At 42.7% G+C, this 26,347-nt stretch overlaps 1 protein-coding gene across 14 annotated transcripts in view; it reads left to right on the top strand.

Annotated features, from left to right (window-relative positions):
* The window catches only part of LPP (LIM domain containing preferred translocation partner in lipoma), a 338,569-nt gene that overhangs the window by 143,999 nt on the left and 168,223 nt on the right, over positions 1-26,347 (top strand). For all 14 annotated transcript variants that reach the window (XM_061452175.1, XM_061452168.1, XM_061452176.1 and 11 more), the window contains one exon: positions 15,111-15,223. In XM_061452175.1, the coding sequence (XP_061308159.1) occupies positions 15,111-15,223 (113 nt within the window). The remainder of the gene's footprint in view (positions 1-15,110; positions 15,224-26,347) is intronic.

The raw sequence follows: 26,347 nt of genomic DNA, 5'->3' as shown, positions 1-26,347 counted from the left end.
TCTGGACCTTGCAAATATGTTTGTTATTTATGCACAAGGAAGACCTGAAGCCAGATATTTCTTGTAAGGACTGGCCTAGTTGAGCTGACAAAAGGCACAGCCTGCAAGGAAAAAAACACTTTCAGCTTCAGCCAGTAGCTCCAGTTCTTATTGGGAATAATCTCTAACTGGATGCAGATGTGTTTACTGTGAAAATGCCAATTTTATATCGTCATATCTGTGTGCCTTTTTTACATTTGTTGGAAAATAAGAGAATGGAGATTTCTGTCTTTGATTAAATATTTTCCTGTTAGGGTTTGTAGGTTGTTTCCCATCAGGCTTATTCACTTACTGTAGTTCAGATGTGGGCTTACCTTAAAGGGGAGGGGGCTTCCTGGCACATGGAGACTAGGGGCTTGTGAAATCTCAGTTGAAGCTGTGTGTTTATAGCTCTTGTGAGTTAGCAAGTGGAGTGAAGCTGTAAACACTGTGTTATCTTGGGGTACTCTAATAACTGGTGAAAATCACTGGTCAATTTTGCTGCCTCCTAGCCATCATATGTGAGCTACTAGAGTTAAGAAGGCATATTTAGCCCCTGGGAGGCTCTTACTGAGTGAGCTTCCTAAATCTTACAACCAGTTGTATGGTAGTGCAAATGGGTTGGTGGATTTGTACCAATCAGCTGGCATATGGTCTTCACTGGGGGTTTGGGACATTGCTTGGAACACAGTAGGGATGCCTGATGCATTTCTCATCAGCTTGACGTGTTCTTCATCGACATCAGTACCTGATAAGTGAAGCATTGCTTCTCAGACTTCATTGACACATTGTCTGTTGCCTGTTGTCTCATAAATCTCCCTATAAAGCTCTAAGTAAACACCCCTGGGTGGAATCAACAGATCATTTTTGTGGCATTTCTTGTCATCTAAGCAATAATTCATTAAAAATTTAATGACTCTTTTGCTCTGGAGAGGAAGAAGAGAGCTGGCGCCTGCCTTTAAAGTTTCTGTCTTGTATTGTTGGTGACTTTTGTTTTGTTTTGGAGGTTTTTTTTTATTTTATTTTGGAGGAAGTCAAGTTGATAAACTGAAAGAAAACCATCTTATTACAAAAAGCTTGAGTGCTTCTGAGAACATTTAAAACAAGCATGACTAGAAATGACCTTTCCATCCTGGAGCGAACTTTGAGTGTATTCTCCCTTTGGCATTTCTAATGATAGACTTTCCATCTGGTCTTTGCTTAAAAGCTAAGATGCAACTTCGGGTTTGGTGAGATTTTTTTTCACATTAAAACTGTATAGTCTAAAATTAATCCTCTTGATCATATCACTTCAGGGATAGGAGTGCAGAAACACTAGGAATATTTTCTTATTTTCAGTAACTCCATTCAGTCCTCCTGGCAGCAGATTCCTTTTGTCCCAAATCAAGTAGTTTCTAATCTGGGGGAACCCTGGATTTCCCTCTGCTTGAATTTGGGGAGGTTGTGCCCCTTAGAGGAGATTTTAAGAGATTGAAGTGATGCTAGTGGCCATGGTGGTGTGTGTGAGATCTGAATCAGTAGGAGGGATCTGTGGTTACATTAGCTACCTCTGGTAATACTGTCATTTCTAGTGTTGCACATTCTCTGGTCCCAGTTTCCCATACTGATTCCCCAAAGCTGAATGTGCAAGAGTGAAATCCTGGTAAATGAATGCTTCGGGGAAGAATTGGGGACCTCCTGGGAGGTACCACTGCAACCATTAGCCTCATTTCAGCAGAGTATTTGGGAAAAGTACATAAACTGATCCTTTTGCTTAGCAAAGCATTTCAACAAATGCCTAATTTGATACATGCTTTCCGAAGGCCCGTGGGATGTAGTATTTAAGCATGCACTTGAACTTAAGCGTGTAACTGAGTCTGGGCTACACGCAAGCATGTGTATGCACGTGGAGAACATTTCTCGGGATCACGTGTAGGAACATCAGTCACCAGATTTTTTTTAAATACTTTTTTTTCCTCCCTGTAATGCTGATCGCTACTGAATGTGTATTCTCTTCCTTTTCCTCCTTCATCCTTGTATTCAGTGAAGTTATACAAAAATATGTAGGTGGAAGATTACTGGTGAGCCATTCCTCAAATGTTGTTATGGTGGGAACAGCAGAAAGTAAATCTATTAGTAAAGTCATGTTTCTGTCTGAACTCCATATGGGGCATGCGCAGAAAACATGTTTTCCTGACATCGAGAAGGCTCTGCAGAAGAGCAGATGTTGTTTGGGGCTCTTGGCCGGTAGATGATCTGCTGAGGGTATCGGTATTTTTGCTACAGGTTCTTCTGGTGACCAGCTCTATTAAAACAATGGGAGGGAGAAAGGATGTTGCCAGTAATGGAAGAGAACAATTCTGGCACACATAGCTTCCTCTTCATAAAGCTGCTTTTCCCTTGAGGCAATATATCTTGCATCTTATGGGAAGGAAATCTTACAGCATAAAAGGAAGTCTGAACTGCTTAGCAATGAATTTAGAAGTCTAGAAGTTGGATTCCTTTTATGAAGAAATAATATAGGTCCCATTCCAGTATATTAGGGAAGCTTTTCTAAGATGTGTCTCCAAAAATAGGAGAACTATTGGAATCACTTCTTTAGAATAATATTTGTGTGTGGATTATGTTAATGTTCCTGAAACCTTAGGAGATGTATGCTCAGCACAATGAAGGTGTTCAGAGAACAAAAGCAGAGAACAGTATCTTTAGGCTGAGCTGCTCGGCAGGACAGAATGTAGGAGGATGGCTTTATGTTCCTGGGGATGCCTGTGATGTGGATTAGAGTGGTCTGAGGGCTGTCCTAGCTTCACTCTCCTGCAATAGCTCCTGAGAGGCTTTTCTGCCTCCGAGAATAGCTGGCACATTGTTGTGCTCTAATTATGCTTGTTTTCCGGTTGTATCTCCTGCACTGGGAACTGGCCTTCTGCAGGCTTTACTACTTCACGGCTGCTCGCCTAGTGGGTTTGCTCCATGGCAGCCCTGCTGCTGGAGATTAACATCTCTCTATTATGTATCAGGGTGAAAAGCAGGGTATGTCCAAAAGTTTTCAACCTTTTAGCTCCTCCCCAGTGCTATTGTCTCTTCCCATTCTCCTCAATTAAAATAAAGACATTGAGAGAAAGAGGGGGAAAAAGTGGAGCTGATTTTCTATGAGTAGCCCAAGCAGTGAAGTCCAGATAACTTTGGTGGGCATATCCAAGTAAGGGTAATTTATGGAGACCCTAGCAAACTGAAAAACAACAAACAAAAGAGGGGGAAAATGTGGCTGGAATCCTTCTGACGAATTTCTGCATTTTCTGCAGAGTACATAATTAAAGGGGATTTTTTTGGATAAAGGCAAAATTGTGTATGGGCATGAAAAATTCAGCAGGGAATTTAAGCCATTTCCAAACCACATGAAACATTAAACATTTTGCTCAAGAATAGTTTGAGATGGTGTGCATCATCCCAGGTTTTAAGCAGTCAACTGATTTTTCACTTCCAAATGTTATATAGTCAAGGAGAGCCAAAGTGGGTTTTTATCTTCTTTCCCATGATGAGTGCAGAGCCATTGCCTTGAAAGATTTTGCTGGCTGACCTGACACACACCCTTGTTTACCTATTTTGGCTAGATGATTTAGCTGCAACATGCTGAAGAATGAGGGGAGCAGATACAAGTGCTGCAACTGCACCATGCTGTTCTGTGCTTGTGATCAGCTCTAGCCTTGGGCTCTTGTCTGAGTGGCTCTCAAGTTACCCTTTTAAATCTAGTGGAATTAAAGATTTTAATCAAGCAAGATGCTAATCACCATGACATGATATGATATGTATGCCCTGATAAGGATATAGAGTAAATCTCCCAGTCTCTTGAAAGCAGAGAATCCCATTCTTTAAATGATGTTCAACATCCATACTGAGGTTTTCCCTGGGTGTGGTACTGGATTTTAAAGCTAGGTTATGTCTGTATTTTTAGATTTAAAATTCTCCCTTTTTGTAGAAAGATAAACAGTGGCTAATTTCAGATCATTTTCATGTGTCTTCTTGATTACTTCTTGTTTTGTTGACAGCTCAGGTACTCAAACATGCCATGTTTTCTCTTTAAATAAGGTTGTTATTCAGTTGAGTGTCTTTCATCCAGGAAATCTGTGATTGTTTAAATCCTCTAGGAATGAGCTTTGCTTTTGCATAAAGCAATCCCCTTGCATGACTGCATGCAGCAAGTCGTGCACTGCAAAATTGAAGTGAGTTTTCAAGCCCTGCTGTTGTTTGGTTTCATTTAGGAAAAGCTGGTCAGTTATCTCCAAAGAAGGATGGTTCTCTTCTTCTCTAGGCATGACTCTCAAGTTTGTCTCGGTGTGCCAGAGATGGTTCTCTAAAAAACCTGCATCCTTAAATATCAATATGTACACATGTACCAGGGCAGATAGCGTTTTGTCAGCCAACAGCCCCACGTCTTTCTCCTCAGGGCTGCTCTCAAGCCAGTCTCTGCCCAGCCTGCAGTTGTGCTTGGGATTGCCTCAGCCCAGGTGTAGGACCTTGCACTTGGCCATGTTGAATTTCACGGGGTTCACATGGGACCACCTCTCCAGCCTGTTAGGATACCTCTGGATCCCATCCTTTCCCTCCAGTGTGTCAACCTCACCACACAGTTTGGTGTTGTCACCAAACTTGCTTAGGGTGCTCTATCCCACTCTCCATGTCACTGACAAAGATGTTGAACAGCACCAGTCCTGATACTGACCCCTGAGGAACTCCACTTGTCACTGGTCTCCATTTACAACTTCTTTACTTGCCATAATTCATGAAGAAAGTAGAGACATTGGCTGCAAAATTCTCAGGGAGACTGACTGGGTACATAAGCAATTCTGAATGATGTGGCTTCATGATTCATCATAAAGCCTCAGCACATCAGGCACCTCTGTGCATTAAAAATAGTTTCTGAGCAGAAAACCTGCCTGGGGTCTCTCTGCCTGTTTGCACTTGCTGGTAATGTCAAGCTAGAAATTGTTCTCCTTCCTGCAGGATCTTCTATCTAATTGACGAAAAGGTCCCCTCTCTCAGTGATGGAAGGATTTTTGTTCGAAGGTGAGATGGACTATCCACTCTCCCTCTGTGCTGCTAAGCCCTATCTCCTTCCCATTCACTGCTCCAGTCATATGCTTGTGCAAGCATGGGGAGATGCATATGTTACTGTGGAGGGCCTTTGTATGTTACTGCAGGCATCAGCAGGCCTCAAAGTATGATAGAGTTGGGGTTTTTTTTGTGCTCATAGAAGATTTATCCTGTTCTCTTTCTCCCTGAGCACACACTCAAACAATATATCAATTTTAATTGTTTTCTGAGAGGTTATTAATATTGAAGTGGAGATTTAGGATGAGGATCAATCATTAATCTGAGAAGAATGGATTTGCAGTTTCCAGCAGCTAAGGCTGGAAAGGAAGTGAGGATGAAAGAAAATCAAGAGAGATTCCCCACCTAACCAGCTGGGTTTTTTTGGGGTTTTTCTTTCTTTTTTTTTTTTTTTTTTCTTGGCCTAAAATTGTCCAAGTGACAGCTCTGAGGAAAAACCAAACCTCTGAGTGAGGATTTCAGCAGTCCAGCCTAGAAACTGTAGCTGTATGTACTACAATTTGTTACCTTTTTTGTTTCTCCATGACATTTTATTTCAAGAATTAAGTCTCCAGCTTTTCAAACAAAACCACAATCTTCGCAGAAGATTTTTATTTTCTTCCGCATTTTTCCTTTTAACAATATCCACAAATATTTCAGTAATTAATTTTCTATTTTTAAATAGAAAAGTTTTAATTCAGTCTATAAGAGATCGCACCCAGGTTTTCCTACACCAAATAATTGACCCTGCTTTTGATGTGTCATGTTTTACTGCAAGGGCACCCTCTCAGTTATCCTGGAATGGTGCCAGACCCTTAGACTTCTTTTCTGGAAGGGCAGCACCATATGCTGAGCAGGGTTACAGCAAAACTGTTAATTTGTTGGACTGCTTTCTCAGAATGGTCAAAAGCTGGAAATATGTGCTTGGATAACTACAATCATAGAATCATAGACTAGTTAGGGTTGGAAAGGACCTTAAGATCATCTCATTCCAGCCCCCCTGCCATGAGCACGGACACCTCACACTAAACCATGGCACCCAAGGCTCTGTCCAACCTGGACTTGAACACCACCAGGGATGGAGCATTCACAGCTTCCCTGGGCAACCCATTCCAGTGCCTCACCACCCTTACAGTAAAGGGTGGATTGTATTGAGCTTCTGTCTTGCTCTTTCCTTTTATGAGTGCAAAATGAGAGCCACATGTCCCTAAAAACAGCACAGGTACCACGCAGCCACCATTTATTGCTGTTTCTATGCTGAGAATAGGCAGTCTGCCTGGGTCAGTTTAGGGAACAAATTTTCATATCATCAGTGTCATGAATGGGCATATTATTCCCATCCTTGGGAAGTCCTTTTCATGCCTCTGTCATTCACCTCTTCTTTGCCTATTTTAGGATGCTTCTGATGGGAAGTGCTCTCTCTCATCTTGTTTTTCCCATCATGGTGCTCTGGGCTCTGACCAGCAAGGAGAAGGATGGGGCATTCTTGGTAGGGGATTTTGTGGAATATGGAAAACATAAATACAGATATTTATCTAAAATAATCAGTTTAGCTTGTTGTTTCCTAACCAGTTATATTGTTGAATTATGCAAAAGTGTAATTTTTAAAGCATTTCTGCTCAAAATATGACAATAACATGTAAGTGTGCATAGTAACTTTGAGGTGTTGGGCAGTGATTGTTGGTACAAAAAGCATTGGTGTTCTAGGGTAAAATTAATTTCAGAAAGAGAAAGTTTGCATAATTTATTTCTTTTTTTTTCTCCTCTGCTTTCTGCATTATCTAGAAGCACCTCCAGGTAGAATCTACCCAGGGAAGATATCCTTCCCTCCCTTTTTTTACCCCCTTTAGATTATAATCCTGTTTCTCTTCCATGGTCTAGCCAGATCATGTGTGACATTTCTAATAGGTACCAGTGTAAGCAGCCAAACTCTGTTCACAAAACCACCCACCACCACTCCATATATATTTATGTAAATTTATACATGGAGATAGAATTAAAGTTGTTTAGGTTGGAAAAGAACTTTAAGGTCATTGAGTCCAACTGCCGGGTCCACCACTAAACTGCTCCCTACAACAGGGATATGGAGCATTAGTTATTTATTTTGAAAGAAGATAGAGGTAAATTCGATTTATCCAAAATTTAATTTGATCTTAAATTATGTTCAGGGGCTAAGGATGTAATTTATTATTAAACTGTTACACTAGTGAATAATAAAGTGATTAATCTTATAGCATGAATAAAATGTAGCTGATTTCTGTGCTCCCCAGTAGTAGCACTGACTATTGCAATAAAAGGAAGAAAGCCAGTGCTGCTTGTATTGGTGAAAACAGTGAACTAAGACATATCTGATAAAGACACACATTTTGCTTTAATCTTTCCAAGTTTGAATGTTCATAAGTGGTACATAGGGAGGTGTGAGGAAGAGGATGGGAGGGAAAAAATGAGCCATTTTGAAAATCAGTTTATGGGGCTTTGCTTGATGCATCTGAGAGCGCTGCATCATAGAATAACAGAATGGTTTGGGCTGGAAGGGGCCTTAAAGCTCATCCAGTTCCAACCCCCCTGCCAAAGGCAGGGATACCTCTCACTACACGACGTTGCTCAAAGCCCCATCCAACCTGGTCTTGAACACTACCAGGGATGGGGAAGCCACAACTTGTCTGGGCAACCTGTCCCAGTGTCTCACCACCATCATAATGAAGACTTTTTTACTAATACCTAATCTAAATCTACCCTCTTTGACCTTAAAGCCATCCTCTCTTGTCCCATCCCTTCTTGCCCTTGTAAATAGTACATCTTCAGATTTCTTGTAGGTCCCCTTTGTTACTGGAAGGTTGCTATTTCCCATGCATTTCCCACTTAGTATTTTTGCTCCAGTCTCTCCAGCCGAAAGCAAAAGACTTTGTGAAGAGGGCACCATGCAGGAAGGTTGAGCCCATCATGCAGGGAAGTGATCTAGTTATGGCAATTGTTTTTGTTGTTCATCTCCTTTGCATGCTGGGCAAGCAGAATGGATCCAGTGCTTCCAGATGTTCTGCAGCACATCGTGTTTCCTCTGACTGCTCAGATTGCAATTCACCCCGAAAGTGGGAAAACAACACAAAACCAGTTATGGGCCAAGTTAAGTCCGAGATTGCTTAAAAACTGTTGGCTGCAGCTTCTAAAACTTGACGAAGTCCCTTGATAGTGAAGAGCTCTGGGAGATGGTTTTTTTGTGATCTGTGCAGTGTTTTATATTTCATCACTAGACACAAAGAGGGTTTGGTTGGAGATAAGAAAGGATGTATCCAAAGGACATGATCCCCATAATCCCTGGCTGCCTCTTCGGGGGTGAAAGCTGAAAAACCAGATTAATTTTGATTGTGCTACACAACAGTAGACACAGAGAATGAAGTCTTAATCCAGTGGCGTAGCTCATTTTTTTCGACTCCTTCAGAACCGTCCTATTTAGTAAATTAATGCATGTGTCAACTCTTGTCAGGAGCTCTTAGCAATGAACAGAGTTGAACACCATAGTCTAATAAACAAATAGATAACCTGTTTCGGTTTTGTTCCAGGTGAGGCAGTGTTTCCCTCAGTGAGTTATTTCATGGACCTTTTGCTCTGCAGAGGAGAGGGATGGTGTGTGGGAATGCAGCCCATGTTTCCCCTTTGAGGATGAGGTTTACTCTTCTGACTTAAGATGTCCTGATTTCCAGCATATTTCCATATGTTTGTGTTGAAATCTTTCCATCTCAGCAGGCTGTTTTCTGTCGTCTTTTTTTTTTTTTTAACCATCACTTGGAACTACTTTTGTCCTCATTACTGGACCTGAGCAGCCATAACTGAAAGTGAGATTTCATCCTACTAGTTGCTGCACAGACCAAGTAAGATGGGCTCTGTCTTACATCTACATCTCACATCTACCTCTCTGCTTACATCTACAAATGAACACAGGAGAGAAGGCAAAGGAAGGCTTTCTGTGCCCATGGACTGAGGCACAGTAGGGCTAGGTGACATCTCCAGAGTCCTAAAAGAAGTCTGTGACAAGGAATGGTATTTAGAGCTTTTCTGTTAATCTGCTAATCTGTAAATCCTTACAGATTTTAATGGAAGTTTTACAGGGCTGTTTCTTAGATTGGCTTAAGTTTAGCCCTTCACTAAGTTTTAGTAAAGAACTGATTTATTTTCCATAGAGCTGAGTTCTGATACTAGCAGACCTCTCCTCTAAGCAAGTATCATGGTTATGGAAATAATCGTTATGTGAGCAGGAGCGGAACTGTCTTATTTGCATCATGTTGACAAAACATGTTGAGGTGAGCGAAATAAGTCTTCGCTATTGCATAGAGGAGGGTGTGGGACATTAGCTTTACCATACAGTCATATGGAAAAGTAAGTTGAAGAGTCAAAAATGAAGTCTTGTATTGATTCCTTTGTACTTAGCGGCGTGTATCGTAAACTTATGATGTATAGGACGTTCAGCTGATGTGCATAGGGGGAAGCAAGCCTTCCCCTACCTTGCTGCTACTGGGGCTGCAGGAACATTGGTTATGTTTTGCTGGGAAGGATGGCATGGCTAGGTGCCTACAGACACCAGCTGAATAAACCCACAGTCTCATAAAAAAAATAAAAGCACTGTTTGCACAATGAGGTGCATCCACTGTGACGAAGCAGCTGAGATTTTGCATAATTTAGGGGACTGAGCCCTTGTTTCCTACTCTTGTGCTAATTACTGCCTTGGGGTTGTTTTGAGAGGGAGGTCAGTGAGTTCTGACGTGAACCAGAGGTGGGTGGGATTTTCCATCCTAGTGACAAGAGCTAGAGTGAAAGGTCTGTCTATGGAACACTAAAGATAGCATCTCTGCTAAATCAAGTTGCTCAATAAAAGCTGCATCACTTGAAATGAGCCTTGGCTTGGTGTGCCAATGCCTCTCCTTTTAACAGTCACAAGCATGTAGGCAATGCAAGGGGTCCAGCTCCAGTTCCACTGAAGCACCTGGCTATGCCTACATGGTGGTAAAACTCAGTTACCTCGTGAGACATGGGAAAAAAATGGCTTTTGAGCTGCTGCCTCAGCTCAGACCCAAATGTCAAAGCAACTAGTTTTGGATCTCCTCATTGGCACTCCCCCACGCAGCTCCTCTGTCCCCATCAGAGTCTCATCTGCTACTCCTGAAAGCTTTAGTACCTTATTCTGGCTCTAGTAACACTGGAAGAGATCCAGAACGATTCCAGTAGAGCTATTTTGGATTTGCGTTTGCAGGAGGAATTGTACCTAGAGGTTTTAAATTAATCGCACAGTCATTTTTCCTCTGTATATTTAACCACCAAAATTAATTCACATTTGAAAGTTTCACAAGCTGCTTCTTTCATTATCTCAGCTAGCTGTGGTTAAAGGCGGCATGGCAGGAGGGTGGCAGTCTGGCTGAAGTTGTACTGATAGGAAAAATGATGGGAATTCTTTCCAATGAATCCCAGGGGTTTGGGTGGTTGGATGGTGGGATGAAGGTGGAGGTAAGGATGCATAAGCTGCTATGGTATGTGTTGGCTATTGACTTTCCATGTAGTAAACAAAATTACCAGATGATTGTTAGCATGTGTTTTCTTCTGTTTGAAGAGAATATTTTACGCAGGACTGCGATTCATAGTACTGAACTGTAGGGGACTAATGTTCCTGTTCTCCAGCTGGGAGAAACTAATTCAACATCTTGTGTTGTAAACACTCACTCATTTTAACTGATTACACCTCCAATGTTCCTCAAATCACTAAAATTACTAATTGCTATTCCTTACACATCAGAGAGTGAATCCTGAATAATTAACCCCAAATAAAATTAGATGAATTGGCCCTTTTAATTAGAATCCCTGCTGCTGTTTGTTCTGAGCTTCCTTTTCTTACTGTTAAGAGACTTTTAGAATGATTAAAACTATTTAAGACTTAAACAGCCAGTGACCTTTTAATACAATATAAATCCATAAAAGCAATATTCCAGCTAGCAGGTGGTGAAGTAAATTTTCAGTGCAACTACCTGACAGACTCAGTATTCCTTTTTTAAATACTGAGTATGAAATTAGCCATTGTGGGGTTTTGTTTTGGTGGTTTGTTTTTTTCTCCCTCCTGCTTATTAATACAGTAGCTGATTAGCAAAAGTAGTTCAAATGGCAGGATTAGTGATTGGTAAGAGAGTAGTAATTTAAACAGTGCCTTGGGTTGGTGGAGCTGCTTCATTTTAGGAATCACAGGCCAACGCGGTATATTTAGGTAGATTGTGGAGCTGGTGTGTAGTCGTGTGATGGTTTGCCCCACGCTGGCATGGTGCCAGTGACCCCTCATGGCATGGTTTTGACCAGCGATGCACTGATATAAAACATGATTTTAATCATATGCTTTCGTTGTCCGGTGATGTGTGTTAAATACAGGAAAATACTCACTTTGGGAAACTTAGTAGGATGTGTGTTCACACCTAAGAGTCACCAAGTCTTCTCTAGCGGAAGGTTTCTATAAAAATTCTGTGGTGTCACTTTGGCAGTATGAAGTTTTCCAGACCACTTAGTAACATTGCAATATTTTGCAGCTTTTTGCAGTGGTTATTGAAGTATCCAGGCTCAGTCAAAAGGGTTTTAGCCTAGTGCTAAACAAATTAAGGTAAATCTTAGTTGTTTCAGTGTAGATCGCCCTCAAATTGCAAACTTTGACTTTCTGCAGTAGAAGGTAAATACTTGACTGGGCAATGGGAAATGTCTATATTGGCACAGTACTTTGCCAGACGAAGTCTGTTTGGACCAGAACGGAAACACATCAGGTGCTCCATCACTGTCCTTAGTCTAGTCTCTGAGCCCAGGGAGAGCTGTAATTTTCAGTTGATTCAAACTGATTCTGACCCATTTTCAGAGCTAGAAATTATCAAGATGATGATGAGAAAGGGTTATTTTTGTTTGGAAGGAGAAAAATTAAAACCATCTGGGCATATAGTCTTCAGATGTCTGCCAGTAATTTGGAAAGACCAGTGTGAACCCTGTTTTGTTGGTTGTTAGATTTCATTAAGTTATTGTTTCAGGGAAAAATATGGTGGTTTGCTTTTTTGTGTTTCCGAGGGCTTTTCCCCCAAACAGTCTTTTCTTACTGAACATGTGAGATTTTCTTCATGTCTAGAAGTTTCAAAGCTGCAAATCTTCATGTCTAAACAACTGTGTCAGTCAAGGGGGGAGGCAATTACTGTGCTGCAATTCATTTGTTGACTGGCAGATATATCTTCTTCAAAACAAAGGCTTGAGACACCAGCCTGATCCTGCAAAAAAACTGAAGTGCACTTAAAAATTTAAAGATTAGACTGTGAGAAACGTGCTTGTTGCATGAGACAGGATGTTTTTCTCAGCTTGTGCTTGTACCCAGAAGGCATCACGCAGCCAATAGCAAAAATATTATGAGTTTCTGTTCAGCCTGACAAGCTCATGCTGATGTAGATGTCTGCTAAGGCTTTGAAAAAAAATTTATTTGTACATTTGAAAAATGTAATAATTAAATTCCTAAATCTCTTTGGAAAGAGTAAGAGGGGGTAATTTGGGGAGGAGAGGGGTAAAACCTTGCAAATGCATCTGCATGGCACAGATGCGGTTGGAGCTAAAAATTGGGTTGGGGCTTGGGGGCACTGCTTCTGCTTACTGTTCTGCTGTAGTTTTCTGACATAGCCATGATAAAGTGGCTAAATTTCTATCTACTTGTATGTAAAATATGGGGGAAAACGTTACTGGGGTCATGGTGTCATCTCTCGTGGTTGCACTGACTGATGCTCCAGGACAGCAGTGGGCATGAGTGCTGAGAGATGAGTTCAGGGCTATGGTTTCCCAGCAAGTTGTGCCATCCTATCTAAAGTAACTCAGCTGGTGCATGTGTCGCACTGCGCAGTCCCTTTGAAGGTTGAGTCATGGTCTTCACAGCTGTAAGAAGAAAAAATGACTAGCTGGTGCAATGAGGAGATATTTAGCTCCTTTAAACGTATGGTTATGGGTAGTGATTTCTCATTGCAAGAGCTGAAGGCAGACTGTGCTGCGGTATGAGAAGGGGCACGATGCAGTTTCCTGCCTGTGAATGTGCCTGCTTGAGGCTGCCTCTGTGGGGATACTTGCTGTTGGAAGGTGATTTCACCTGCTTTGAGGTATAAATTGCCTTCTGGAGGTGCCTGATGTCTTTCTGTTGGTGGAGCTGAGTGTAGTCACTCTCATAACTTAAGTATCTCCAAGCGTTCGCCCTAATGCCAGATGAGTATCAACCAAAATGTCAGTCTTGGTGCTGATTAGAGATCAATACTAATAGGCCTTTTGCCCATCTTATCACTTATTCATGGAAGGCAGCAGAGTTAAATCAGTCAGGAGACTGTGAGCACTTAGGGTGTGGTGTGTCTTCCACCAACCCATGGTTAACTCTGGTAACCCCAGAGACCCATTTTCCTCATGGCCACTGGTGCATTCATGCAGACCAAAGGATGGTCCCTTCCCCAGATGCTTCCCCATGTAGCTGGCTGGCACTGGAGATGCTCAGCAGTGGATGGTATTGATACACTCCACCTTCACGAGGACTTTCCTGCCTCCTCCCACGGCTTGCCCAGCTCTAAGCAAGTGAAATCTGTCTGGCTTGCAAAGCTTTGGGGGTGAGTGAAGGTCCCTGAGGTGCATTTTAGGGAGATCCTGCTTGCTTTCAGCTTTTTATCCTCCTTTGCTCTCTCAAATGTCGATCTAAACCTGTACACTGCTCAGGACACAGATTTTACAGTCTTTGCCTGCTTTCCTCTCTGCTGGAAGAAGACTTCCAGCAATGCCAATAATAATAATCGAGTAACAGCTTTCCGTCCTGCATCCGAGGGAATAATCTCCCGTGAGTGCAGTGGGAACAGCATCAGGTCCTGTGGCTGTGTGTGGGAAAGAGGAAAGTGCAGTGGCAGAATAAATAACTAAAGCTGTGAAGGAGGAAAGTCCATCTGTTTGCAGAGGACCAGGAAAAGGCCAAACATCTGCAGGGTCCCCCCAGTTCATCAGGCATCTGCTCTCCGCTTCCCGATCTAAAAGCCTTCCCATTTGTGGGGAGAGTGGAGCCAACAGCTTATCTGACACAGAGGACAGAGTTAGCAGAGCTGGGCTGGGATGTGGTAAAGCCAGCTGTCTCCTACTGCAAAGAAAAGTATTTTCTTCCAAACACCAGAAAATGGCTCTTCTCTTTTTCTGTCCTTTGCTTCTTTCCTGAAAAATCTTGGCCAATGTTTTTTTTTCTTTTGGGAGGAACGGATCTTCCAGAGAGGCAAAGCGGTGTTTGTTTTGTTTGTTCTAGCAATCCTTGTTTTCCCCTTCTGTTACAGCAATTGCAACTTTTCCCCTCTGTTTATGTACAAGCCCTGTCCCTTTCCCTGTCTCATCCCCTTCAACACGTTTCTGTACCTTGATTTTGCTAAGGTATTCTGAAGGGTTGTAATAAAGCAGTAGTGCCTGACTAATGTGGTGTGCAGGGAGATGCATCACCTGTTTATTCTTTGGGAAGTATGTCTGCTGGAGTTGAATTCATTGCAAAATTGTGTTGGTTGGTTGGAGGGTCATTTTCACAGCAAAGGAGAAAAGTTTATGTTGCACTCAAACATCCTAGTATTTTTAGAACTAAACACCAAAGTATTTATTTCAGAAAATTTATTTTCTTTGTACTCTGTATTGTATTTCATCTGATTTGGATTCTAACAGGAAAGCTTTCCAGGGCTTCATACCCAACTGCTTCCCACAGCAAATAGCATGAAGGTGCCTTGTTGGCAGTAGGCACCATGTAGGTGTCTAGCTGGCACCTGTGCCTGGGCTGGGCTGAGCCAGGGGCTTTGAACCTGGGCACGGGTGGTCCAGAGGACTGCAGGTCACTGGGGTTTGGCTCAGCACTTCTCTGAACATGGTGGTGTTTGGGGACAGTGCTCAGGGCCTGTACGTGGAAGGCAGTGTGGCACTGCATGGAGATGTTCATCATGATGTGAGTTAAAACTGGTGAGTTGACATTCTCTCATTCTCTCTCTTAGGGGACTTCCTTCCTCCACCCCCACCTCCTGTGGATGACCTCGGGAACATCACATCATCACAAGGTGCCTTCCCTCCCCCACCCCCTCTGGATGATGTTACTTTCAATGTGCAGGTAAAAGAGCAAGAATTTTATTGTTTGTGCAGAACTGATCCAAAAATTGTGGAAATGAATGGATGATAATAAAATGAGGTGGCAAAGTGCTGTGGTTAGAAATCATGTGTCAGGAACAACCAAGTCAGCTTTAGCAAGCTGTGTTTCCCAACTAAGGAATATTTCCATTCAAAATTTACTGAGCTATTAAAGGATCTTTCCCATCCGGCTTGAATTAGAAGACTAATTGCCTTATGTCCTTGTGATGGTGGATGGGAGTGAAACCTTCCCAGAATGAATTATTTTCTGGAAGGGCCATCTCCTTCCATGGACTGTGGAGAGACTTTAGGGCAGTAATCTGATCCTAAAAGTGCTTTGTTTAGCTGCCTAAAATTAAGTGAAGCAAATAAGCCCTGGCCCAGGCTCTAGTGATGTCACCAAGACCCTTTTCACTCCCTTTTTGCTGGCTTGGATCCTCTAGATTTGCCATCTGAATGAAAGTGCAACTTTTAAGATGCATCAGGTGATGATGGCATGTTCTGTGTGGATAGGGACATACCTTGAACACCTTTAAAAGTTATGAACATCTTTATGCAGACGTCACTGGCTTGCCTGTAGTGCTGGGTACTGTTGAGTTAGTTCAGGCACATTCAGGAGAGATGTATTCAGACTGCAGGGACAGGCTGTCAAGGTGATCAAGGAGTGAGGAGCTTATTTTGCCAGTGGAGACCAGAAGAGTTTAGCTTGTTAGCTGAGCAAAAGGAAGGCTGAGAAGGGGACATGGATGCAAATTTGAAATACATCTGGGGAGTAAGTACCAGAGAAGAACAATTATCTCAGCTCTGTGTGAGTGTTGGTGCAGCAGCAGGAGAGTTTAAGCTTGCCAGGAGTACCTTCATACTGGTGTTTAGAAAGTTTCTAAGCACTGAGATTGCAAAGGTCTGTAAGAGTCTTCTGGGAGGAGTAGTGAGAGCAAAGCAAGTTTGATCTACTGTTGAGGCTGGTGAGAGTTGTTGTGTAACCACATACCCACAGCCATACGGCTGCCCTTGGTGACCCTGCAAGGCTGTGGCAGTCCTGTGTCCCTGGATGGATTTGAACCTGAGAATAGGCTAGTGAACAGACATTAAACAGGATTCAAGAGACCTGGCTTAGTTCTTGGCCCCATCATAAGGTCTAGAGTCAATTCATCAACATTGTGCCTCTATAGAATGAAAACATTTCCCTCCTTCATGGGCTTCTTGTGATCTCTTGCCTGTGGCAAGATGTTCAGATGCTGTCACAAAGTCTCAGCTGTTCCTGCAGTGGGCTCAGTGCTATAAGCAGCCTTTGAGAGGGAAGGGGTTAATGAGGATCATTCTCCCTTGCCAGGAAAGGCTGCAGCCGTCAGGGACATCAGCCAAGTGTGGAGCATGGCTTTTCCCAGCCTTGGGGAAATGAAGTAATTCTTCAGCAAGTGTTGTTCTGTCTTTTATCTCTCTGAGAAGAGTGGACCCTTTGGGAGCAAGGGAGCTTCAAGACTGCCCTGGGAAGCAGTGGAGCAGCAGGCTTCTGGCAAGGGCAGGGCGCAGCCTGCATGGCTCCCTGTGCAGAAGCCTGGGCAGCGGGAAGGGGTCATGGCACTTCACGGACTTCTCCCGGGTCAGGCTTCCCCCTTGCTGGATTGCCCAAGGAAGGGACCTCGCGGTGTTTATTGGAAGGGGCTCGTGTCTTCAGCTCCTCATGCCTCCCTCCTGCAGTGGGTCCAAAGATGTGCCTGAGACACTTGGGGCTGTCATTGGGATGTGCCTCATGGTAGAACCACTGTATAGGATGGCTCTTCGCCGTTGAGCTCATGAAATTGCTTTTTGTCACACCCTTTTTCTCTGGCTTTGGGAAGCTGGGGCTGGAGCTGTGTTCGCAGCATGGAGCTTTGGCAGGAGTTTGGGTAGAGAGAGATTCCTTCACATGGCAATGCTGTTCAGACGAAAGTGAGCCTGCCAGTTGTACCCCAGCACTCCTGCCTGTCACTATGCCCAGATGTACTCCCTGCAGCAAACACATTCCCTCCTTTAAGCTGTGCTCTCTTGTCACCTTTTTCCCTTTTCTTTTCCCTTCCATCCTCTGAAGGAGATCAGGAGTAGACAACAGCCAGGGCTAAGTCAGGAGTCAGCTGGGTCTCATGTTGCAAAATCAGCTCCTTATCTTGCAGGAGCAACAAAAGTCACAAAATAAAGGGCCCAAGACATAAGGGGAAAAGGCAGGTGGTGGTGGGGAAAGCTGCTTGATGTCTTTGTGCATCGAACACATCATTTTCACAACTCCAGACAGAGGTTCCCATGCTGAAGGAGCAGAATGAATGGTGGCTGTGTTTCTTCTGCTGTAAATCCTTTCCCAGCCCTTGGTTGCCTTGAAGGCAGAGATCTCATGAGCATGTGTTGGATCTGACTCCAACAAACTAAAGCCTTGCCTGATTCTGCTTTCCAATGCCAGGCCATTTAATTTACATGCCTCAGTTTCTCTGTTGCTAAATCTAAGTGCTAGAGGAGATGACCCCTCTCCTTGGCACGGACTGGATCTGAGGCTGCTGCCTGGAGCAGTTCTCCCCCTGCAGACCTGGGGCAAGTCCTCCAGATTTACTCCAGAGTTTGAAATTCATCTGCTCCAGAAAATCAGCCCTTTACAACAGAAATTTGTCTCTGTCTGGCAGAGTCCTAATGATACCTTATGCAATACCTGTGCTGTGGTTCCATGTAAAGCTTTTTATACTAGGTGTTGAGTTGGTAAGGGAAGCAGAATATATATGTTTAGTTTATTATCATTTTGTGCATTACTGTTAGCAGACAGCTAAAAACTGCACAGATTATTACAGTTTAAGTTGTAGCTTAAGAGCAGCAGTTAAAGTAATAATACCTAGTTTTCATAGACCTGTTTATTTCTTTAAATCTATTTGGACAGTGGAACTGGCCACTTAGGATCAGATCCAAAAAAGTACTTCGGTATCTGACTTCCCTTGAGGTGTTTATGCTCTGATGGAAATCAGAAGACTAGGTCGTGAAATACCTTTGCAGCAGATCTGGCAGTTTCTTGTGATTTCTGTTTTCCCATCAAGATCCATCATATTCTGATTCACTGCAGGGCTTGGGAGGAAAACAGAAGGAAATTTAAGCTCTTTTCTTATCAACTGCTTTAAAAAGAAAGAGAAAAGGAAATGTTTATTTTAAAAAAGAGTCCACTAGGTTTGGGGTAGAGTTGTGTTGGGAAGTTCTCTTCGGCTGAAGTCAGCAGGCGAAGGCAAGGGCTTGTTCCCAGAATGGTGGTGAGGGTGCGGTGATGGCGTGTTTGACAAATAAGGACATGAGCAAAGAGCCTTTTGCCACGTTGGCTTGGGCTCAGTTTAAAAGAGGAAAAAAAAAAAAAAGTCCTGGACGGGAAGAAAAATGAAATCACTGTTTGTCAAAGGGAAATAGACAGATCTGGGAGGGGGGCAGGGTTTATTATGTTTTTTTTTTTTACCTTCTAGTTTCAAAACAGGCATTCTGCCCAGGCCAGGAAAGGAAAAGTGAAAAATCTCTCATAAACAACCTCTTGAGTGCCCTGTTTGCTCGCAGAGAGGGACCCTTGCTCATGGCACTGGCAATTTCTTCCTTCCTTGCCAAGCAGGGTTGCTCAGGGATGAAGACTGTGCACAGTGGTGTGGAAAGCTGGTCCCTACCTCTCATCCCATCCCTGGGAAGGCTGCCTCTGGAGCCACGCCTCCTATGGGAGCATCTCAATAAGCCTTATCACCAGGGATTAGATGTCCCCTGGCTTTGAAACAACCAGTTCTCCTTAAAGGAGTGGTTCAGAGCCCAGGCTTTTATGTTGGTGCAGGACCTGGGTGGCTTGGAGCAGATGTAGCCAGCAGATATGATCCTCAGCTGCAGACCTGCCAAGGGCCACCTGGCAAAAATATGCATTTACTAATCACCTGTAACTATTGCTTCATCAGCAATAGGGGTCTGATTTTCATTTGGGACCCTAGATACTGCTGCAACACGGAAGGGAGAGGATTGTATTCAGCGAGGGGATCACTTCTTTCCCAGCAACCCCTGGCTGTTATCAGTGTGTTTTTTATTGACAGGCCACAAAACCCTTTACAAAAGAATTACCAGTCTCTCCTTGATAAGGAAGCTGAAGCAGAGAAAGCGCTTTGCCTAGGTCACCAGGCTGACAAGTGGTAGGTTAAAAATAGGACCTACATCTCCTGTGTCCCAGAGCAATTCTGTCTGCTACATTAAGAACTGTAAATGAATGAGAAAGAATTTGGGATATACCAAAGAGTATGTGCAGAAGTAGTTTAGGATGGGGGTTAGAGTGAAGAGACAATGGAAATTTTGAACATTTGCATGAAACGAAATATAAAAAAGTTCAGGATAACAGTTCTTGTTAGAGCCACCTATGCATAGAGGGGCTGCAGTACTGTGGGCAGGGTACTATTCCCGTGTTGAGACCTACTGGATTCACTGGTTGTATTGTCCTCTTGCAATATGCAGAAAATCAGCTGAAGGGCTCAAATTCCTGTTGCCAAGGAATTTTGGAAGTTGAAATGCTGAAACATGGCCTGAAGAAGTAATGCACCATTCTCTGCAAGGCTGTTCAAAGGAGACCTGGCTCACTTCTACCCAGTGTTCATGCCTGGGAGAAGGTGGGGACGTGTTGATAGATGCAAGCAGTGAGTGCCTCATCCTTGTTATGGAGGAGGTTGCCAGGCTCCCTCCTGGCGAGTGGCAGCGGTCGTGCCTCTCTGTGGGCTGTGACTCACCGCCTAAGGAAACAGCCAGAATGGAGGAGTTTAATTTCTTTTTATTTCTTTTTATTTTAAATTTTGGGTGTGCATATTGACAAATAGTTGGGGAGGAAAGAGATTGATTTTTGTCTACAGGGGTGCTGCCTTAAATAACACATCTGCTTCTCAACAGTATGGCAACTGGGGTCTGCCTTGGGTGCTAGGTTTCCTTTAAATTGCCTGCCTTTTCATGTTTGGAGAAGAAGAAAAGGCCAAAGAGAGCAGAACATGTGTTCAGCCTCCCTCTAGTGCTAGATTTTGTTAATCATCAGGATTATTGGCCTGGGTGTACATGCTTGCTGAGGAGGAACATCGGTAAAAGAGCGCAGCTCTAGCTGCCAGCAGGGCTGCCTGGCTCCAGGCAAGCAGCAGTAGCTCCCAGTGACTCTGTAAATAAAGCCATAGTCTGTGTGCATCGCTTGCGATTCGAGATCCAGCTTTTGCAGATTTCTGGGACTCCTAACCTAGTTTATTAACATCCATGTGATAAGCAACTGCCTTTTATCTGAATTGAAGCCGTGTCCAACAGTTTAAATAAATTACCTGGTAATGTTAACCCTTTTATTCAAACCTTGACTTTGCAGGAATGCTTTTGATCTGTCTCCCTTCTTCTGCCTTCCTTATGTATTTGAGAAACAGGAATGTGCTGCTTTCTGAATTAGACTCGAGCAATAACATGTATGCTCTCTGCATGTTTAAATGCTCACTGGGTGTCTACAGGTCAATATCTGTTTATTATAGGGCTTTCTAGGTTCTAATGAGCAAAATCAGTAATACAATGTCTGTATATGTTGATGAATATCTAGATGCATAATAGACTAAATGCATGTTTTTCTTGTACACACATATAAATGAACACTATATGTATCTATGAGAAATGCATAATGAGTGGGGATATAGAGCAGACTTCTTTCCTCCCTACTGCTTTTTTATCTCTTTCTGTGGATAGCATGACCAGTAGATCCAGGATCACACGAGAAAAGGAACACTGAGCACTTCTTTCAGGCAGCTCTTGATGCAACCCATCTTATACGCGTGTTTGTTTTACAATGCCAAACCACATTCTATTTTAAATCTTTAATGAATCTCTGTTCCCATCTATGTAACTTTCCAGTCCTTACTCTCTTCAGAATAGACAAAGATGCTTATTATAAACCACAAATTTTACTGAAAGGGTAAACTGGAAAAGTTTTAATTGTACGATGCAAGCCTGCCATTCATCTCGCTGCCTGGCTATTAATATCTTGGCAGCGTTATAATGCAGTGCAGCCTTTAATAGCTAAACTCTCGGCAAGCACTACAAAGGAAGCAAGGATCCAAACAGTTAACTGTGCTCATTATTTTCATCATGCTTATTACTGTGTTATTTAATGTATTTGTTATGTTATTGTTTAATATAGTAACACAGCACACAGGATGTGCCAGGACCTGCAGTGGTGCACACTTGTGCCTTCTTTGGGAGGAAGGTTGTGACTGAGGCTGGGATGTGCTTTCAGAGACGGAACAGCATGGCTTTTGATAATCTACCATGCAGCTGGTGATGAGGTGAGGGAGCAGAAGAAAGCAAAAAGCCTAATACAGATCATATGTAAATAAGGGTAACTATCTAAAAAGTTATGAGAGGAAACAAAAAGGTCAAAGATGTTGCTGATTGTGATGTTGAAAGATCATGAAGCTAAAACCATCTCCGGTTAAGACACAGGGAAGTATTATGCACATGCATGGGCTTGGGTCCAAACAGTGGGCTGTGGTCCCGCAATGCTGTGCCTGAGGTTACAAGCCCTGGTGGGCACCTCCTGGCTCATGTGGTTACATCTCTGTGGGACACTCACACTGCCAGTGCTGGAGTTGGGTTCACTGCTGGCACCTGAAGAGAGGTTAATCTGTAACCTGGATTATCCATCTATGGATAACAGACATGAATGTGGGAAGTAATAATGAATGGGAGTCATGGAAAGCAAGCAGAAGCAGCAGGCAATTTTATTCTATCAGAGCTAGTATCAGCCTGTGACAGAAAGGATGCAAAACCATCATTGTATCTAAGATAGAATTATTTAAGCAGAGGGAAAATAAAAAGATAATGAAGATGTAGGAATTCTCCCGTCAAAGCAGATGAGCTGAGTGATGGAAGAATGTGAGATAACATGATCAGTACTGAAGAAATTCTACTCTTGTAATTTCTGAGTGCTATTGAAATCTTCTGTTGGATTAGCAGGTCCTAGGAAAGATCTCTTGCAGGATCAGTTGTTCTTGTGTCAAATCCTGGGTAGCCTGTGTTGCATTAAGGAACTGTAATGCAGTGGTGAGATGAAGGCAGACTGTCAGTAGCAAGAAGGAATTCTAAAAGTTACAGCAGACAAATTATTACGCTTTTGCCATGAACCTGGCCGGAATTGGTAGATGGTGATATAGAAAGTCAGAGTCTTTCCATGCAGCTTGGGCACGGTGGTAGGCTGGAACATGACAGAGCAAATGAGTTAGATTCCCACCTTGGTTTTGGTGCTTCAAGTACTGTGATGCTGTGTGGGGCAGAAATAAGCTTTGGTCAAGCAAGATGAAAGCAAACACAGCTATAGAGATGGGAGAATCCAGCTGTCTGGGTAAATTAAGTTTTACAGCCCTCGAGTAGTTCAAAGAATAGGGCAAACTTCATCCTATTTTTGATGCAAATTTTGCTTGGTGGTAAAAGGACATGGATATGGAGAAGTTGCGAGAGCGTCTGATTTCCAAGAATGGAAGTGGCTGAAATGCAGGTTCCTGTATCTGTTTTTTAGTTTCCATCACTGGTGAAAAACAGATTCACCTGCCATGATGGTGGTTTTGTTGTTAGAAAATGTCATCTCTGTAAAAAGCATGTGGCACAGTGACCGAGCAAGCTGGAAAGGTGGTAGAAATACAAATGAAAAATGTTTTTATAGCCAGAAGAATTTTTTCCAGGACATCAGTGCAGGAATGATTTTAAGTATGTGCTGCCATTGAACTCTTATCTTTGCAGGACCATTCCCACAATTGTATTTTTTAGTTTTGATTTGCTGATGCAAATGCAGGACACACACAAAGATTAACACACAAAGAACAGGTAAGAAAGAGTAACTGGAAAACATCATATGACATTTTTAGTGTTGGTTTTAGTGGTGTGAGAAGTAAAATAGAAATGTTTGGGAAAGCTGAAGCAATTCCAACTGTTGGTGAAGCCAGTGACATCTCTGCCTGAGGTGCTGTACAAGCTCCTCTCATTCAACAAGCTGCAGCTCCTTTCCTCTCCACCCCCTCATTTCCGCATCTCTTTTGCCATGGAAACAGCCTCTTGTCTTGTCACGTCCCAGGTCTAGCCTTCCTCTTCAGCTCTGTTACTACACTCACTCCTCAGTCACTCTCCCCATCCTCCCCCTGTTTCTGTTTCTGTAAATTCCCATGGTTCTGCCCTGCAATGCCCCTTTATGTGTTCCCCAAAAATGCCACTGCTGAGGTCTGTGCAGGCATTTGGGCATCAGCATCTCCCACAGGGAGCAGTAGGGCTACCCTCTGCAAACAGTGTTTGGTCTGCATGAAGGTCAGGTGAGCATTTTAAAGACATTTAGGTAAGGAATATACTTTCTGTGCAGAAGTAAATGCCATTTGGCTTCTGTGGCTATGCTGACCCCAAGCAAAAATACAATTAAAAGATATTTCCCTGAGTTCTGTTGTGTACTGGGACGCTACATCTTCTGATGTGTGAATTCTTACTGAAAAACAACTACTTACATTCATTTATCTGCATATACTCGGTATAAAAATAAACCTTGGAGCCCACCCAGGAGGGATCTGTATGCTGGGGATTCTCTCTGCAAGGTTTTGCAGCAGTCTCTGGCTAGCACAAGTTATTTGTTGTTCAGCTTTCTGTGTAATTCAGGTCCTTTTTCTTCAGCTGAGGTTCTCATTTAGGAAACATGTAGAAGGTAAGATATCCAAATGAGGAGGTGGTTGTTAAAAAAGGAAGAAAACCCATGATCATCCAACCAAATCAAGTACCAGACACACATCTGGCAGCCTTGAAGGGAAGGTAAAAGTGGGCCTAATGGTTTGGAAAATGAGATTGCAAACTTCTTGAAGGCAAAGACCTTCCTCGGTGAATCAGAACTGCATGGTCTGCCCAGCTGTCTTGCAGCCTGTGGACTGCAGCCATCAACCACCCCAAGAATGTGTGGACTGAAGCAGAGTCCAGATTTTCATCAGCTTTGAGAGACATATAGTAGATTTTTAACGTGACTCATTTCTACAGGAGCCAAACCCAAGCTGTTGACTTTCATGTAGTTTTATACATTCATTTTGCTGACATTTTGCCAGGCTCCCTTGAAGATTCTTGAATCCTTGCAAATGTTTTGGCGGGCACCCCTTCCTGTTACAGCAAAACAAGCAAACAAATTCAGAAGTATGTTATATGTTTAACTTCTGGACTTGGAGCTTATTCAGGCTGTGAAGATCAACTGGCCAATCTTAATTCTACTTTTCTTTTTCGGTGGTGGTTTCCTAATAGCTTCACGACCCATGTTCAGGAATGCTTTCTCAGATTCAGAGAAGCTTGACTGTATGCTTAAACTTCATTAAAGTTGGTAGAACTTAAGTGCACGTGTAAAATTAAGCATATGCTTATGTTTTATAGAGCCGTTTTGCAGGTGACACAAGCAGCTGCATATGGGTTTCCAACATGTGATTAAATTCCAAAAGGAGTTTTTAAAAACAGTTTTAGTCAACCTTAATTTTCTGAAATTGGTAGCTTTAACAAAACCTATCTTTTTTGATTAAAATTGCCTGAGACATGTCCCTTTTAAAAAGCTCTTCATTTAGCTGTCACAATATACAGTCTTGTGTGGGAAAGAGTTTGTTCATGCAAATTTAATTTCCAGTTAAAGTGGTACAAACATGAAGTGATTTCAGTACATCTTTATGAATGCAGCAGTGCTGTTGCTTTCTCACCTCTGTCAATGTGGGGACCAGGCAGAGCCATTAAATTGTCAGCTGTGCCCTTCTGGGTATTGCAGGTCATAAAGTTTTACCTGATCACCCAGAGAGACCAAACGCATCCAGCCTTGATCCACAGACATGAAGTGATGGAGAAATCTCGGAAGTTTGTTCTAGCATGTAATTACTTGCAGTATGACACATAAGTGAATATCTCTGCTATTTTAAAATAGAATTTCCCTGCCTTTGGCTTCCCAGCTGCTGCATGCTTTTTTATTTTGCTGGATTGGACAGTCTTGTGGTATTTGACGTTTTTATTCTGTGAAGCTGTTTAGTTATTGCTATCAAGCTACTCAATCTCCTTCATAAGTGAAACCAAGTGAGCTCTCGACATGTCTCCCCTGTCAGCTGTTTCTGCTTTTCTGGGTCGTCTCTCAAGTTTTAGAACTCTGCCTTCCATACTGGGCATGGTATTTCAGTGCCAGACTCATCAGAGTTGTTGAAAGGAGTAAAATCACCTTCACCTCTGTGCTTTCCATGCTCCAGGATGGCGCAGCACTGGGCAGGAGCTGGTGTTTGGTGTGGTTTTCCCATATAGAATATAAATCCAGGGTCCGGGGGGGCTGGGTATGACAGCATACCCTCTGTGTAGGCGTGTATAATTCATGTCTTGTCAGACACTTCCTATGCCGTTGGAGCCATCCTCCTCTTCCCTTTTCCCTTATGCCAGAAAAGGAAAGAGGAAGATCATAATTTGGCCAGGATGTGGAGATGAAGGGAGTCTTTGGTCTCGGACATCACCATGAGATCTTTTAGAAGTGTAACGTCCATGTTGTGTGAGTCAGTGGGAAGGTCTTCCTTTAATACAGTGGACACTTAATGAGCTATTTAGTTTCTATATTGATTAAACTTTGCAACTCTATTGGAGTAATTGGTTACTCTTCAGTTATGGTTCCCCTTGGAGGCAGATGATGAAATATCCAATATCTCCTCTTAGTTCTTGCTTTTTTCTGCAAACAGCAATACTCTGTGGGGAACATCAGCTCTGCTTGATGGCTAATTAAGCATTAATTTGTGACGATATTGGAGCAGATTTTAAGTTGGTGGGGAGTGGGCAAAAAAAGGGGAAACTTTTAACAGTCACCATAATTATCAATAAGGACTCCTAATGTAATTGCATTAATTAAAAGAAAAAGGATATATTCCCTGCTGCTGTAAAGTTAGTTAAAGTCAGTGAAAGGCTGGGTCAGAATGATTTAATGGCCAGCTCTTCCTGCCCCATGAATAGAGAGGTAGTGTTGTCTTGTAGAAGGCATATAGAAAAAAAATTGATATAATCCACTTTATATTGTATGTTCTGCTGATGAACAAGAATGTTTCACTAATTCATTTTAATT

This window comes from Pezoporus flaviventris, unplaced genomic scaffold (assembly GCF_033815535.1).
Source record: "Pezoporus flaviventris isolate CSIRO_AGI_PZ_B2104156 unplaced genomic scaffold, CSIRO_AGI_Pfla_v1 ptg000013l, whole genome shotgun sequence".
In the NCBI taxonomy this organism is placed as follows: domain Eukaryota; kingdom Metazoa; phylum Chordata; class Aves; order Psittaciformes; family Psittacidae; genus Pezoporus; species Pezoporus flaviventris.
Note: the sequence above shows the minus strand (reverse complement) of the source record. Positions and strands in the feature narration are given on the sequence as shown.